Below are 17,509 nucleotides of genomic sequence, written 5' to 3'. Positions count from 1 at the left end.
TCTCTATTCCTGTGTTATGCTGAGTATCCTTAAGATACAGAGCTTTACTGAAGACAGCTGTGAAGACATATTGTGACCATTGTACTCGTGTGCTGCAGCTGGCCAGCCCTTCCTGATGTAAATAGTAAACTTATTATGGAAAAAAAAAATCTCAAGAAGTTCTTGTTTCTGTTCTTCTCTAACTCCTGCACTTGCTGCTGGAAGTGTTAAGACATGCTGAAAAAAAATGACCAACCAACAAAAGGAAATTTAAGCAATAATAAAATGTTTAGGGGAATGCTTTTTATTTGCAGTGGGTTCCCTTGATCCAGTAAACTGGTTGCTACAACTGAGGTGTAGCACAAATAGAGCAACTCTGTTTTGGCTTTCCAGTGCAATTCAGTTACCAGGAACCAGTACCATGGTTATGCTTGATACAGAGTTCTTCCATTTGGAATCAACAGTAATGACCAGGCCTTAGGATTAGCACAAGCACTGTCTTCCTTTGTTAATAAAGGCAAAACCTTCATGTTGGATTTCATAAAAGCTTTCTCCCTTGGTTTTTTTCTTTACCATGCTGCTTACTTAAAGCAGATATTATTAAAAAACTTAGTTTAGAAATAGGTTGTATGTAAGTACTGGAAGAACAGTGATGAGCTTATGATCAGTTGCATCCTGAGGCTGTTGGTAAATATCTGTTCCTATTCATGATTGTGGCCACAAAAAGTAAAATTTTACCTTAATGGCTCACCTAATTTCTGTGTTGTTTACAAGTACATCTGGAAAGAATGTGAGTAAGGGCCCAGAGTGGGTTTCCTTATTTACTAGTTCAAGACACCTCGTGGGTAGTTTGTGGTTCTGTTGCAGTCATTTAGCTATCAGACTGGGTTTTGGAAAGATCTACCAATTCCGTGATTGCTCAGAAAAAAGAGTTTGTTTGTCACAGTGTAGTGGTTCTTAGCCAGTTGCTTCACCTGGCTCATCTGCACAGCTTGTGAAACTAGAAAAAGTTGAAAAAGATTTTGCATCTTTTGTGGCAGTTTCATTGGAATGCTGTTGTTGAAGTACCCAGTTAGCTCTGGTTATCACCATGTGGATCCTGAAGAAGATGAGGGTGCTGTTAATGTTGCCAGCAGTGAAGTGTGCCCTAGTTAGTCTTATTTGGAGGGGGTGGCAGGGGAAATCTGTTTTATCTTTGTAGAAATGGAATAGGGCAAGGCTCTGTTCTTCTAAGTGGGTTTCACTTATGACCTGGAGAAGAGAACAGGCAGAAACCTGAACCTGTGTTTGGTGTATGCAGCCATTTAAAACCAGACATGCACATTTTGATTCAGCTCACTTTTGTCTGATAATTGGCTTTGATCTTGGCCATTACATTTTGAAAATCCCTCACTTCAACAGTAAAAGGAGAGCTTCCAGGTGTGAAATTTTAAAAAGTCATTCTGCTTGGGGTCTGTGTTTGTTCCTTTTTAGTAATTAAAACACATGTGCTAAAATTTAAATATGCCTAGGCCTTAGTAGAGTCCAGGCTTTCCTTCTGCAGCACTAAGTAGTGTTGGGCTTTCCCCCTGAGAGAAGTCTGCCTAAGATCCTGACAGTTGTAATTGAAACTTGACCCTTTGGTTGTATGTTGCTCAGAGCTTTATCAGGGCTCTGGAGTTCTTCCTGTGTCCTTTGGATTAAGCATCACAGAGAACAATATGACAGAGGACTTTGTATCATATGCTTTTTGCTTTATCTCCAGCATATGCAAGTGTGTCCAGGAGTTCTGGTTACGTTTAGATTTTGTAGGAGGAAAGCTGCTATTTAGTGGTCATGCTTGGTATGAGATAAGGTACAGAGATGCTGTTTAGGAACAGTAGCAATGAGTAATTTAGAACTCTTAATTTTCTTACAAAAATTTTCTTGCATGTCCAATTTTGAATCGCATTTTGGCCCAGGAGTATGCCAGCTTCTCCTGTTGCATACCTGGAGTGTGAGGTTGCCTTCATTGGGAAGTAGAGAATGTCTAGAGATATTGTGACTTCCAAGCTGGCATTGAAAGGCTTTTTTCTTCTGAACTATTGAAAACCAATTCATTTAGGGTATAAACTCAGGCACTGTAATCTCTTAAGCATGTTTCTGTACCCTGTACTGTGGGGCATGTTTTTTGGCCTTTTAGGTGTGTCTGTAATTTCTGATTCATACACTGAACACATGGTGAGAGTGAAGAATTCTGTCATGGCCATTAGTGCGCGTTGGTAGCCTAAAAAGGAGCTTAGCAGTGAATCAAGGTAAAAGACAGAAAGATAGAGATATTGTCAAAGGGAGTGGCGAGAAGAGTCAAATGAAATAATGCAAACATAGGGGGATGAGAGGAGACCAAAATTGTGTGAAATAATCACGCAGTGAAGGGCCACTAAAGTACTTTATCTTGTGCAGATCTTTTAAAGAGCCAAGAGTCTTGGCTTTGTTTTCTGTTTTTCTTTGTTTTCTGGCAATTTTTTTTCTGTGAAATACATACCATGTTTAAAAAAAAGGAGATCTGAGATGCCTAGACAGGAAGACGAGGTGTGATTTCCAAGCAGAAAATGGCTGCCAATGAGAAGGGCATAGATTTGCACATTTGTAAATGGGCGTACTGGTAGTATGATGGCTTGTGAAGACTTCTTTTGAAATAAACCTAACCTGAATCTAGTTTTTGCTCTCAAAGAGGAAAATAATCCTCACTAGGGGCATGAGCTGCAGTTTTGTTCATCGTTCTTCTTCTGTTCATCATTCTCTACTGCAGTAGAGTCATCATTCTTCTGGTTGTTGAAGAACAAGGGACACATTGCAAGCAAGCAGTTTCAGGTATTATTTAGAAGCTGAATTTCTGCGTAGAATTCCCAAATTCTTAGTAGTCAGATTAATGAATAAGAGATTTGGGCATGCAAAACAGTTTTCTTCATGTTGCAGTCTGCTTATTGCATACAGGTTTAAAGCCATACTTCAAACACTACAGTCAGTATATGAAAGAGCTCAGATTTTGGTGGGTTTTTTTGCTTTTTGGTTGGGGTTTTTTTTTAGCTGCTTGACCTTTAATTTTTTTTTTAATATTAGAGAGATGCTGTAGCTCATTATCACAGAGTTGGTGAAATTTTGTCGTAGCTGAACTACTGCTATCTACTTCTTAGAATTTTTTAAAAATAGGAAGTCTAAAAGATCAGTTTCTCCATCTGTAATGACAGAAACAAGTCTCTTATAATAACTGGTAAGTGGTTGAGAGAAAATAAATAATGATATTTTCAAGTCCAGGAATTTTGATAACTGGATCAGGAATACTTTAGTTGGACTATTCAGCTGAAAAGTAGAGTTTGTCTTCTAAAGAGTTTGAGTTTGGAATAGTGAATGTCACACTTCTCTGTTTCCAGCTCCAACTTCTGTTTTGGTTTTAGCCATTGTTTAAAAGAAAGAATAAAATATCAGTTCCTATGTCTTTATTTCAACATGTGGTGAGTCAAGGCTTATGGATCAGAAATTAAAATATTTTTATGAGAAGATTGACGCAATATTTGTCTGCCATGAAAATAATAAACTTAAGATTAAGTTGGTGTAGAACTTGCCTGCCCCTGTGTTCGGCATTGGTGAGGCTACACCTCAAATCCTGGGTTAAAGTTTGGACTTCTCAGTACAAAAAGGACATTGAAGTCCTGGAGCATGTCCAGAGAAGGGCAGTGAAGCTGGTAAAGAACCTAGAGCACATGTCTGATGAGGAGCAGCTGAGGGAGCTGTGAGTGTTTAGTCTGGAGAAAAGTAGGTTCAAGAGAGGACCTTATCGCTGTCTGCAACTGCCTGAAAGGAGGCTGTAGCCGGATGGGAGTTGCTTCTTCCAGGTATCAGGCAATAGGAGGAGAGGAAATTACCTCAAATTGTGCTAGGGGTGGTTTATACTGGATATGAGGAGAAATTTCTTCACAGGAAGGGTTGTCAAGCATTGGAATGGGCTGTCCAGGGAAGGGGTCAAGACGCCATCCCTGGATGAATTTAAGACATGCAGATGTGGTGCTTATGGACATGGTTTAGTGGTGGGCTTGGCAGTGTTAGGTTAATGGTTGGATTCAATGATTTTAAAAGAGAACCTGAGCTGTTCTGTGATGTTAAAGTTTCTGTATTTGGTCTTCATTACTGTGTACCTCAGTAGGGTATTTATGGGGAGTTGTATGTAAATGAATGTAAACTGTTTCTGGACAAACAATACTTGTTCTCATTGAACTTCCTTGCTAAACTGTGCTTAGAAACTGACCTTAATATATAATTCAGTTGACTTCTAAAGTTGTGAAAATTAATAATTTGAAAATATAGATGATTGTCTTTTTCACCATGTTGCAGCAAAAGCATATATCTTAAGGTTATGACACTCAAGTGATAACCAGAATTTATTCCTTGAATTAATTCAGTCTGTGGGTTACTAATTTACATGTCTGTAATCTGCCTTCTGTAAATGGAATGCCTACATCTTTTTCAGGGCTGTCTTGGTGAGACTGGAAGGTTGCAGCCATCCTGTTGTTATGAAAGGCTTGTGTGCAGAATGTGGCCAGGATTTAACTCAGTAAGTATTGTCAGCGCTTTTTTCCAACTTCTCCTTGCTTCTCATTAGGAATTCAAGCTCTTCCTTCTCTCATCTAATAGAGTCATAAAATATTCTGGGCTGGAAGGGACTTGGAGGTCATCTAATTCCAACCCCCTTGCGTGAGGAGGGTTCCACTCGACAGAGTTGCTCAGGGTCCCATCCAGTCTGGCCTTAAACAGGGATGGGACATCCACAGCTTCTCTGGGCAAGCTGTTCCTGTGCCTCATCACCCTCACAGAGAACAATTTCATTCTTACAGCTAATGAAACATACCCTTTTTTGTTTAAAGCCATTCCCCCTTGTCCTGTCTCTACACATCCTTGTGAATAGTTCCTCTCCAGGACCCTTCAGGTTGCTAAAGGTTGTAAAGAGAAGGCTGCTCTGAGGTCTCCACTCATTTAGGATTTAAGAACTGTGCATGCTCTTTCTTCATTAGGTGTAATGTAGGGTAACTTTGGTAGAAAACATAAGGAGCAGGTGTGGAGAGGTAAATTCTCAGCACGCTGTTTTTCCATGTACTCACCAGAGACTGAGAGCTGTATGGTGTGTCAAGAGTGGCTTGCTTAATAAACCTGAGAGCTTTATCTGTGCAGGTGCAAATAGCTGAGAGGTAATAGCAGTCTCATTCACATGACCTTGCTTCATTTGTACTGTGTGTGAATGGGAGCTAGCTTGTCTCCAGTGCTTTCAATTTAAGGCTTCTTAACTGTTTTCAATTTTTTTGTGAAATATTATGCCATGGACCTAAAGGAATTTAAGCCTTAGGCAAAAAAAAAAGAAAGTAAATTCAAAAGATGATTGTATTTCTCCTTTGCTGTGTCTCATTGCTTGGTAAGGAGTATGTTTCTTATACATAGCAAATTACTAATTCAACAGCTGTTCCAAAACAAGCTGTATAGTTGCTTGGATTTTATAAATTAATGTTGCATACTCATTTTATTTGGCTGGAAATACTTAGGTTTCATTTTAATTCATGCTCATTGTTAGGAATTATTTTGTGAACATTATCCCACAAACCAGTGCAAGTGAACTGAATATTGAGAGTGGAAGTAGCTTGGTTAATGTTTGGATATGACTTTTTATTTAGAGTTAAATACTAATATTTTGTAAACAAGTATTTGGCAAACCTAGCAAAGTTAGGATAATCGTGAATAGGGCTTTGTCTGTCCTGAATGAACACTTGATTTGAGGTTTGAATACAGTCACATCTAAATATTGCTCTACTGTTATCATTTCATATAATAAATCCAGACAAATTCATGGTATCCAGCAAATTAAGTTTTATTCACTTAATACTTCTTACTATGTCTTATGTCTGTGTCTTCATTTTACACAAAATGGCTTATGCATCTGAAATACTGTGTTATGACTGCTGAGCCTACATCAGAAGACAATTCAAAAGCACTGATGCTTTTCTTGCTTGGAGAAAAGCCAGTACAGTGTTCTTAGTAGTCATACAACTAATGGTCTGAAAAGGGTCAATAATTTTTAAAGGCTCATTTAAAATGCCATTTAGGGTTAAAGATTAATTTTTCTGAACTCTGAAGCAAAGGATGTAAGGTGCTAAAATGTACAGACTTCAGACCAAATAAATACTTTTGTATTTTTTTGTACTGGACATCAATGCTGCCATATACTGTGGTACAGGGAAAGATGCCTCTCTGTGGTTGTGTCTGCCTTAACTCAGTTCAGTACAGTTGATCCTGAGCAGTTTGCTTGTCACAAAGTGAAATCTAGTTTAACTCTTGCTGTAGATCTGATATCAAATCTTGTCCTTGATGGGAATGGTACATGGGAGAATTAAAAGATGTGCATGTGTCACCTAGGTCAAAATTTGTATGGCAGGTTTTTTGAATATTGTTGAGCAATTAGATGTCAGAATTCACAATAGATTGATTGATGTAAGCTAGTGAGAGGGATCCTATAGAGGGTTATTTTCTGAGTTTTCAAGCAATTTTGTACTTGTGTGTGCGGTCACATACCCTGTCTCACATATATGTATATGCACACAAGGGTGACACCTATTCTGTGTTGATATCTGTATATGCACACATCATTTTTTTCCAATGGTATTTTTGAAGCAGCAGTCACCCATAAGTCACTCTGTGTGCAGAGAGTAACTTTTTCTATCCTTTGCATATATTTTTCATATTCTGGCTTGGAAAACAAGTAGATAATTGCATGCTGAGTGATTGCAAAAAAAAAAAAAAGAAACTGAGTAGTTTTAAATTTGAGTGGTTTGGTAGTTTTCACTAGTTTATAGCTTGTTTTTTGATGCAAATCAATACATAAATGTGTTTCATCTTAGTGAAAGCATGTGTTAGAAAACAATTGTATGAAAGTATAACTTAGTACAGTGACTTTATGCACAGGTTTTTTTTGTGAACTTGTTTGATCTCAATCCATTTTGTCTAATAACTTGCATTAGCAAGAATTTGAAAAAGTGTGTTAGTTAAAATAGCTCTTTTTAATCATTTTTTTGGTGGTGATTAGTTTGAGGCTGCAGATTTTAGTCTGTTTAACATTTCACGAAACTATTATTCTCTCATGTGATGTTTCTTTTCCCTATGTGATTAGGATACGAAGCAAGAATGGAAAACAGAGTGTGCCATTATCCACAGCAACTGTATCAATGGTTCACAGTGTCCCAGAACTGAAAGTTAGCTCTGAGGTAAGTACATCATGCTTTCTTTGTTCACACCGTTCGCAGTAGCTCCACAGTTGAGAAGCTTAATTACAGTAGGTATGTACTTGATACAGGAAGTTTGTATCAATTCTGAAGAAGAATTTGGGGTTGAACATTAGTGGCCCCAGGGTTCTGTGAGTTTATCTTAGTGTAGATTGATTTTTCTCATGGATTATACTGGTGTTTCTTAGAGCTGTATACTGCAAAGATGTCAGTTTGACAGCGGCCTGTAAACTTAGCCTGTAAATTTAGCAGACAAATATTTTTGTCACCAAGAGTGAACAGTTAGTGAGAAGGTCCATTAGCTGACATCTGTTCAAAGCTTGCAATGTCTCTGAAACCTAGCTTTAACCTTCACCTTGAAATTGACCCACTAGATATAGTGAAGCTAGTTTGCTGCAACTTACCTGGATGGTAAAATTATTTCATTATTTTTCAAATACTATAAGTATTCTGAATCCATTAATAGTTAAAACATTCATCTGAGTTATCAAAATATGCATGTTTATCCCTCAGTTTGTGTAGGGGGAAGGAGCATGTTTATTTTGAAGATGAACATTCTGTTTATCTTCTTTATCAACCTGGTCTCTTTTTACTTTTTTATGTTACTACTTGATTTTTTTTTCCTGGTAATTCATCAAAGAACTCCAGTGAGGGAAACTGTGAAGATGTAAGCAGCTAGAGGTGTCCCCATGATAGAGGAGTGTTTCAAAGGGCAGTTTGCACTGGATCCTTGCTGCTTTGTAGTGCTCTAACTTTTAAGTTCAGCTGTCTTGAGGGTAACACTGCAACTTGCTATCAGAAGTCAATCAGGTGAACACAGAGCTTCATGTGATACTTGGAAAGTTTGTAAATATGTGCAGGAGGAGTAAATATTGACTGGATTATGAGGTCTTAATGTTAGTGCCTGTGTGGCACTGCATAATCTTAACTTTTTATGTCTGAAGGCATACATTTTGTAATTTGAAGTTCACAGGTATCATTTTGGTCACCAGGAATGTCAGCTTTATACTTAGCGTGGGGTTTTCAGACATATTGTACTTAATAATGCAAAATTGCTGGACATAGCAGTGAAAAGTTCTCACACCTACTGATGAGTTTTCTTTTGTGTTCAGAGCTACTGCTCTTTCATATCAGGACACTGGGCCTTAAATTAAATCAGTGGTTACTTAATTGTTACATTTGAATATTTTGAGTTTTTGAATTTTAGGAGTTAATAGTGTCACAAAGATCTGAGAGTAGACTTTGAGAGCATTTTTTTTTTAATTAAAAAAATTGTTCCACAGCTGCCATTGCTACAGTTATGTTGAGGCATCGTTTCTTGTGCAGTTAGTTTGTAGCAGAAGGGCTTTTCAAGTGTACACAAAAGGTGATAAATTTATTTCTATGAAGCTAAGCTTAGCAGTGAATATTTCTGTTACAGCAAGCTGAGCAGCTGGGAAGAGAAGATCAACAGCGACTACATCGAAATAGAAAACTGGTGCTCATGGTAGATTTGGACCAAACATTGATCCATACCACAGAACAGCACTGCCAGCAAATGTCCAATAAGGTATCTGGGATTACCTTTCAATCCAGTATAACAACAGAAGTGTTTCTAACAATATTTAAATGATGGTTCTTTAACAGAACATTCTGTGTTTAGGTAAAATTCTAGTTGAAGAATAAAAGAAAATGAGAAGCAAGTCTTCTCTAATATGTTCCTTTTTCTCTATATTTAAATGGACGTTTTTCTTTCTTCCATTCATGCTTTCCTGCACTTTTCCTTTATAATCATTTTGAGAGATGTTTCAGGTACCTAATTTTAATCTCCACTTTCCTTCCTCTGCAATTCACAAGCTGAGTACTCAGTAATGTGACTACCAAGTCTGAGGCAGATACAGTGAATTACTGTTCAAAGTCCCTTTTTGAACAATCCTGTGTGTTCCTTTGTCTGTCATTCCATGAGTATGTGTAGGGATTTTTTTTAAATCTTTTTTGGGGGAGTGAGGAGGGGAGAGGTGTTTAATTTCTTCACGAAACACTTGTTATTGAACTTACAAGGGGTATTGGCTTGTAACATTTCTAATTTGGAAGCTCTAAAACAAGAAACATGTTGAAATGTGTACAGTGTCTGGAACAACAGGATACAAACTCAGAAATCAATATCATGCAAACTGTGATTGCTTAGTTCTTTCCTTTCCTCTTGCCATTCTTGCATGTCCAGTAGGCTGAGCATATGTTCACAATTGCTAGGAAAAAGCAAGCTGGAAATGTACATTGCAATTAAGAGGAAAGGGAACCATGAGTATTCAATTTAAGGATTAAAAAAATCTAGTGTGTCTGAAAGGCTATACCTCTGTCAGTATAAATTCATGGTTTGGAGAAAAATTTTTTTTTTAATATTGTGAGGTTTTTAACTGGGATCATTATCTGTAAGCTTCCTTCCTGGTTTGCTCTCTGTTGCTATGTTTCCATAGACAGACTTTGTTGGATGAAGAAAATACTTTCTCTGAGCTCAATGCATATTGAAATGAGTCTGTCAGAAGTTCACTGTGAGGTATTGATTATAGTGAGATCCTGAACTTCTGTGAAATGAGCACATTGAGAAGTTTCTCAGATTGGTTTGCCATAAGCAAATATTTGAATGAAAGACACCTGCATCATAAATTTTTCAACAATTCAGTTTCCTGCATTTGAAAGCATTATTATTGGACTGCCTGGCACAGAGCGAAAACGTGCTTTGGATTTCATTTATCTACATAATCTTGTGGCCAAAACCCACTTTGATCTAGTAAGACCAAATAAAGTGGAAGTGAAGGAAGAGGGTAGCTCTGGAATGCTGACATTTTTGTTTGCTGTTTTGATAATATTCAACATGGTTTTTCTTCTAGGGAATATTTCATTTCCAGTTAGGGCGAGGTGAGCCTATGTTGCACACACGTTTGCGTCCTCATTGTAAGGAATTCCTGGAAAAAATTGCCAAGCTCTATGAGTTACATGTTTTTACTTTTGGCAGCAGACTGTATGCACATACAATTGCAGGTGAGTAGTATGTTACATTTAACAATATTTACCTACCCTGACTTCATACTCATATAACTAATTTTCTTTATGCAGTTGTTTTCAAGTATTTGTTCTTTGTTTTGTGCAAAGCCACCTCCTAAATAGTCCTGTGGGTAGAATTCTTAGCTACTTTACAAGGCAGTGCCTGTATGGCCTGTAATTTTAGAAATAATCCTTTTTTTTCCCCCATCGGATCTGCTTTGTTTCACTGATGGTTAGAGAATCAGATTGTTAACTAGTGCCTTCTTAAGTAAAAAATTATGTTGATGGACCCTAACAATGATCTGGAACTTCACTTGTCTTACAAATCTAATGTAACTGTTCTGTAAAATTCAGCAATGTGACATCATCTCATCCTGATGAGGAACGCCACCCCCATATGGTTTCCTTTCACCAAAGGAAGTTCTGCTGCTGTAAATCTGTTTACAGCAGTTCTGTTTGTGTCCTGGAGCTGAGATACACTTAATGAAAAACAGAAATCTAGCAATATTTTCACATCTTTTTCTCAAGAACTTAAAATCTCCAAGTGAAAACTTATATTTGAATTATAACAGTGGTAGTCTATTGTGTGGGTCACTGGCTCTGGCTGAAATGTTTTCTTGTTTCTGAGAAGCATAAAAGAAACTTGCCCTGGTTATGCGAGTGTGTGGGTCTGAATCACGTTAGGAGGGACACCATGAGTTTAAACTATCAAGATGGGGTAAAAGCCAATTTTAGTCTTCTCTGTCAGAAGAGCATTTTCTCTTCAAACTTCCCTTTATCAAGTCTGTTGGTCTAAGATAATAGAATTAACAATATTTTAGGTTATAACTCTGTCAAACTATCCATACTGCTGTTCTATGTCTCCTAGCTTTTTTTTAAGTTGTCTTTGACATTTGCTTTTTTTTTAATGTCATATTGCCAGGAGTGTTTTGAGCAACAATGTCCCAGTAATCTGACTTCTTGGCAAGAAAGGATGATTCCAAAATAGAGAGCTAGTTAGCTCTAAAACACTTCAGAAAAAAATATATAATCAAACAATTCTTTATGCATGTTAAATGCCATAGAAGAGGTTTTTAATGACAATTATAAGAGAATGGCAACATACAATATTTCTGTGGTCAAAATGTGATGTTCATTTGTGGTCTCCAGCTGATACTTGTTGAAAGGTTTAAGGTATGTTCTGTCCTGCCAATCCAAGTTAATGTTTCTATGTTGTTCAGTCTTTGACCATAATTTGAAGAACCTTCCTAAAGCTTTGTCAGTCTTGCTGTTGGATTAACTGTTGTGTATTGCTAATGCATGAACAATTCTGTACCTTTCTGTCCTTCTTAGAATGCATTTTTATTTTCTGTGGCAAAAGAGGAATAATTTTCTTATCACAAGGTTTAAATACAAGTGAGGGGACAGTCTACCTCACTTAGATCTGTGTGCCATGATCCAGCCTAAGGTCAGAAGCTGTATAGCAAATGGCCTTCAGAGTCAGGGAGAGTTGAAGAGGTAGTTAAATCAGGATGTCTAAGTGCTTTCCCTGTCTTCTCTCAATGTATGATTTGGTCCTCTGCCCGTTTTAGTCTCTGAGCCCCAATGTGGATTGCATGTGCTGCCATAGGCTGACACTTACAGCGGTCATCATGCTCAAGCTACCCTGTTTATTCCATAGAGGGAATAGCCACCAAATTAGGGTACTGCTGCTTCCTGTTAGTGACAGACTTGTGGATTTCTGCCTGAAGCTGTTTACCTCATCAAAAGCATTCAAACTGCAAGTGGGTTATTTGTGCAGTGCTGGTGATCATCTCAGTGAAGTCTGTGGACAAGCACTGGGTTTATGCAGCCTTTGGTCCACCTGTGCAGCCAAGATGCAATACTAGAGGAAAAGATAGCTGATACATACAGAGAACGCTTGATGGCAGTATTGGTTAAACGGTTTCTCACAGAGCTGTCAGTTTGATGCTTTGTTATCCCTATGTTACATAAAGAAAGAACTTGTAATAAAATGCTGTGGATCTTTTTCATAAGAAAAAGGTTGTTTGCTTAAGTCCTCTGTAGATTTGTGAATCCTGAACTCTGAGCTGCTCCTTTCATGTCCTAGAAGGCTTTTGAAAAGAGATGACATCTTGTCAGTCCTTTTCTCTCATCTCAGCTGATTCCTGCTAGCTGTTAAGTGGGATTAGCTGATATTTGTAAACACGATTTATATCTGCTGAAATAATTTATATTAAATCCTTTTTTAGTTTGACATGTTTACGAAGTGATATCTGGTAGTATGTTTATGAAGATGAGCTTTGAATTTTAGAGTTCCCTGGAGTATTTCTCTACTAAATAATTATTTTGAGTAATTGTTACTTAATTTCTTTTTCTGCTCTCTATAAGAGAGGTTTGGTATATTTGAAACAGATCTCAGCTTAAAAGCTAGTTGTAAAATGCGACAGAATTTTAAGTTCAGAAGCTATTAAGCAACAATAAAGCAATGTGAAATCACTCCAGATTCACAATGAAATTTAGTAAGTAGGACCAAGTTGAGAACATTCATATGTATGGTTTGTTACAGCAAGTATATTACAGAATGTATACACTGTGTATGTATAATCACCAGTGTCTGAAATTGTCCCAGCTTTTGAAAGATTGGGTCAACAGCTCTTTCCAGATTGTAAAGTAGAATCTCAACTTGAACTGAAGGTAACCTAATTCTTCAGAAATTCAATTTTAGTTTTATTTATAAAAGGACTTATTCAAATTCATGTTGGTTCCAACTGTTATATAACTTCTCCTGGGAGCTGCTATTTAACTCAATCTTTCTCTAAGATTTGAGACATCCCCAATATGAGTTAGTTTTCAACATTGTCTTTTCTAATGGTTTTAATTTAGTTTTTACTTAGTTACGAATTTTATTTTTTAAGAAAGTCTATATAGGAGCAAGCAATACGATTTGGTAAGTCTGTGTGCAAAGGGCCAGTCTGAGATGGGAAACAAACAGCTGGGGCAATAGTCTCTGCTAGGTGAGTCTACTGGATAGTCCTTCCTAATGTGGTGAAGGATAATTATAGTGTCTTCAGTTTGTTCAAGAAACTTGGGGACATACCTAGCACTGTGTCTTAATTTATGAGACTAAATGGAAGCTTAGTTTGTCCCAGTCTCTTTTGGTCCCTATCTCAACCCATGAACCCTTCATTATATTTTCACTCCCCTGTCCAGCTGCAGAGGAGAGTGAGAGAGTGGCTTTGGTGGGTGCCTGGTGTGTTGAAGAAAACAAATGATGAAATTAGTGAAATGTTACTTGCCCTTGCCCTGAGATGTGAAAACATCAAATTGTTTATGTTGATTTAATTGACTAGGGATCATCTAAAAGAAACCAGTTTAACCTGGAAAGAACTTTTTAAAAAGAGACCAGTGCTGTTTTCTGTGTTGTTACTCAGATAGCTTAACCTTGGACTCTCCTAAGGTGGGCTTGTATCTTTGCAGATGGATCTTTTATGGGCTCTATCTTCAGTGTATTTTTAGTTTAGTGGTAAAGTATCACTGTGAAGCTTAAGGAATGCTACCTTATCTCTAATCTCTGGCAGCCAGGCTTTCTGCATTTGGACTTTTTTAGTTCAACTTCATTTTTCTTACAGTTTTAGCTCAGCAACGTTGCAGCTGAGTGCCTCGCTGAAGTTTTGTCATGTAATCAGCGCACTTCTATCTAATTCAGTGTAGAGAGTTCCTGTGTATTCAGACAGTTAGCAGAAGAGAGTTTTGTTGGGGAGAACAGCAACTTGTGTGACAGCTTTTGTAGTTTGTCAAAGTGTATGTGTGTACAGCAATAAATCTTTGTAGCTAATTCTCTCAATTCATTATGCCTAGGTACTGCAAGGGTCTCACTACAGGGGATGATTCTACGAGTTTGCAGCAATTCTTAAGCATAGTCGGGTGAGTTAAGGTTGAACCTCTGTCCTTAACTCAGAATTTTCTTGCTTTTTGGGTTTTAAGTTATTCCAATTACACATCACTATTAATTACATACAGGATCAACTTTCAGAAGTGATGACTGAATTTTAGGGTTTTTTTAGACTTTGTTTTTCAAGTCCCAGCTTAAGGTACTCTTGGGAGCTAGACTGTTAAAAGGAGTTGAACACATGTTCTGTACAAATCTGAGCTCCTTAAAAGGAAATTAAAGTTGGTCCATAGAGCAGCTATGTAGTCATTTTGAATTCTGTTTCTGGTTATAATATGGCCATCATTTAAAGTAAAAGACAGTAAAACTTGAAAAGATGGTTCCCAAGTAAGTATTGACTGCCTTGCATTATTCATAAAAATGAGAAGTTGATACTAGTGTCAGTATTAATTCAGTAAAACAAAAAATACAGGTTAGCATGTAATATGCCAGTTTCTTTCTAAGCAAGTATGTGGCTGTGATCTGCTCATGAAGGTGAGCTTCATTACTGGAGACTAAGTTCAGAAGCATGTGCATGTATGTTTGTACACCCAAATCATCATTTTCCTAAATAATAGCACTTTATTGAAGATCAGCTAGCATAGCTTCTGTTTTGGTTTTGGGGTTTGTTTGTTTGTTCATCTACCTTTTTAAGGAGTGCAGTCAGAAAAGTTACTACAACTGGGCCTAAATATTTCTAGAAGTCCCAGGATATACTAATTATGTGTAAATGTATTGAAGTAGTTGTTAGACAACTTAAAACCTACAATGCAAGAGCTCCGGCTGGAACTGTCTCTTAACTTCCTACTGTGCTTAAATATTGCAGCACATTGCCGACTCTTGTGAGACTTCTCTGCAGTCCCTAGGCATAATGAGCTAAGGAGAGCATTTAGCTTTAAAGAACCAGCTATAGAGAGATAAATGTAAGTTGCAAAAATTGTATGTCTTATCACCTGCTGTATCTCTTTCAGCCGTATTTATTTGGCTGTCACAAATTCAGTTTTGTTGCCATCTTGAAAGAAAATTAGGTGGAATTTTTGAAATTATTCTCACTGAATTAGCTACAAATACTTGATCCACTGTACTTTCTCCCATCTGATCTCATGCCTCAAAATTGTCTGTTAAACTGCTGTTGCACAAATTGAAATAGCAGAAGTATATAAAATATAAGCAAGGAACAAACATCTTGAACATTAATTTTTAATTTCTTCTTCCAAAAGGATTTTTGGACCCTGAAAAGAAGCTTTTTTCCCATCGGATATTGTCAAGGGATGAATGTATTGATCCATTTTCTAAAACTGGGAACCTTAGGTATGTATGTGGATCTTAGGCATTATACAAAACATGACAACGAACAGAGAAGATATGCTAAATAAAACAAAAATTACTCCCTCTGCATTTAGTGTGCTCATATCCTTCTTTGTCTGCCTCTTAAATATCAACACCGTATCAGTAAAACTGAGGTGTTGGGCATTGCAGCATTTCCTCTACTTAATGGGTTCTGTGGCAGCAGAACAGTGTGATGCCATGGCATCATGTTTTCACTTACACTTCTTATTCTTGTAATAACAACCATATTTCCGCTTTGTGTTGTGATCTTGTATAATGACTTTTATGTTGTGGGTTTTTTAATTAAACCAAAATTCTCAGTTGGAGTTTAATTCATAATTGAATACCTAGTATTCTGGCTTTCAAATGTGCTAAAAGCACCTTCTGTTCCTAGTGTTTCATGAAATTAGGTCATCTAGAGCCTTGAATTCATATTCTAGTCTAAATTCACATTCTGATCTTTTTCAGAGTGTTTTCTTTTTTCAGAGTATAAAGCCAAGGTTTTTTTCTAAGACAGATCTGTTTAATGCAAGTTTATGAAATACTAAAAGTTATTGCCCTGCCACACCTGACTGTAGCAAATTAGAAGCTTTTTTTTTTCTTGATGTTTTTAATATGCATCTTAAGTACTCTACCTTTTCTTCCTCCTAGGTGATGGGTGGTATTAGTAATTCTGTTTCCTTTATCTTGGATTGAATGAGTCTACTCTTTGAAAACTCTTCTTGTGTCTTTTACCTATCTTTATAGGTAGTGTATTGACCTTGTGAAAGTTGACTTTGGGCTATTGGTTGACAAAAACCAAAGAAAACCAGACTGAGATGTTGCAATGGTTTGTGCTTACAGTTGTTTCTTGTTTTCTGCTTTTAGCCTTTGGAACACAGATTTTAAAAGAGCTGTTTCCCTTTTATCCACTAACTGTAATTTGTTCAAAGCTTGTGTTTTGAATTCCATAATTATAATATTGCTGACTTTTTGTAAGTTTCTTTTGTAAGCTCCATGTTCTGCAGACATGCTCATAATAAACCAGGGCATCCATAGAAATTGATTTCATTGCTATATAAATTTCTAAAACTGGCTTAATTTATCAACTGTTTTGTCTCTTAGAGATCTCTTTCCTTGTGGAGATTCCATGGTTTGCATCATTGATGATAGAGAGGATGTTTGGAAGTTTGCACCCAATTTGATAACTGTGAAGAAATATGTATACTTTCAGGGGATAGGAGATATTAATGCACCTCCTGGATCAAGAGAAATGCAAATGAAGAAGAAAGGTAATTAGATTGTTTTTAAACCATGTTTGTAACTTTGTCCACTGTTCAAACATGATAGATGTAAGTCACTGAGATGGTCTTAGTAATACTGCAGTTGTGCTCAGATGGGCAATCCCAGATTGTTGAAGTTGACAGTACAAATGTGAGTAGCTTGGTAAAACTGGACTGTTCTTACTGAGAGTATTTCTTCTGGCATCCACCAGAGCAGAAGTGAAGCAGTAATAAGTGTTGTGGCTGAGAGCTGATTTGGCAATACACCAAACTCTTCATGAATGTGTAGGGGGACACGCTTTCTCCCTCGCACCCCCATGTAAAACATGCTGACTTTTTCTTCTCTATAGGTTTCACCTCTTCAGTCCCCTTCCTTGCCCTTGGGACTTGGAGGAATAGGTAATAAACTCTGGCCTCAACACACTGCTGAAAATGAATGTTGAAATCTGCTTGGCTCCCAGTCTACATCGTGCTAAAATTAGTGTGAATTTTTAGCACCTAGTGAACATGGTGTTCTGGTATTTGACACAAGAATCATGTGTTCAACAGGCTCAGCAGTGTAATACACATAAGGGATTTAGAAAGTACACATTACACATTAATTGGTCATTATTTAGGGGCAAAATGTATTTGAAACACAATGTCATAAGAAAGAATTGTCAGGCTTTTTCCAGTTTAGCCAAGGGTTTGGGATTTTTTTAATTTAATACTTGTGACATTGCTCT

The 17,509-nt window shown here is 37.1% G+C and overlaps 1 protein-coding gene across 1 annotated transcript in view; it reads left to right on the top strand.

Moving 5' to 3' along the window:
- The first annotated feature begins 4,470 nt into the window (after window positions 1-4,470).
- The window catches only part of CTDP1 (CTD phosphatase subunit 1), an 85,957-nt gene continuing 72,918 nt past the window's right edge, over window positions 4,471-17,509 (top strand). Inside the window, 6 exon segments of the mRNA XM_005420956.2 lie at window positions 4,471-4,549; window positions 7,148-7,241; window positions 8,680-8,808; window positions 10,130-10,280; window positions 15,414-15,504; window positions 16,627-16,793. Coding sequence (XP_005421013.1) covers window positions 4,509-4,549; window positions 7,148-7,241; window positions 8,680-8,808; window positions 10,130-10,280; window positions 15,414-15,504; window positions 16,627-16,793 — 673 coding nt within the window. The 5' untranslated portion in view covers window positions 4,471-4,508.

This window comes from Geospiza fortis, unplaced genomic scaffold, assembly GCF_000277835.1.
Source record: "Geospiza fortis unplaced genomic scaffold, GeoFor_1.0 scaffold104, whole genome shotgun sequence".
Taxonomy (NCBI): Eukaryota; Metazoa; Chordata; class Aves; order Passeriformes; family Thraupidae; genus Geospiza; species Geospiza fortis.
The sequence above is the reverse complement of the archived record's forward strand: the minus strand, read 5'-3'. Positions and strand labels throughout refer to the sequence as shown.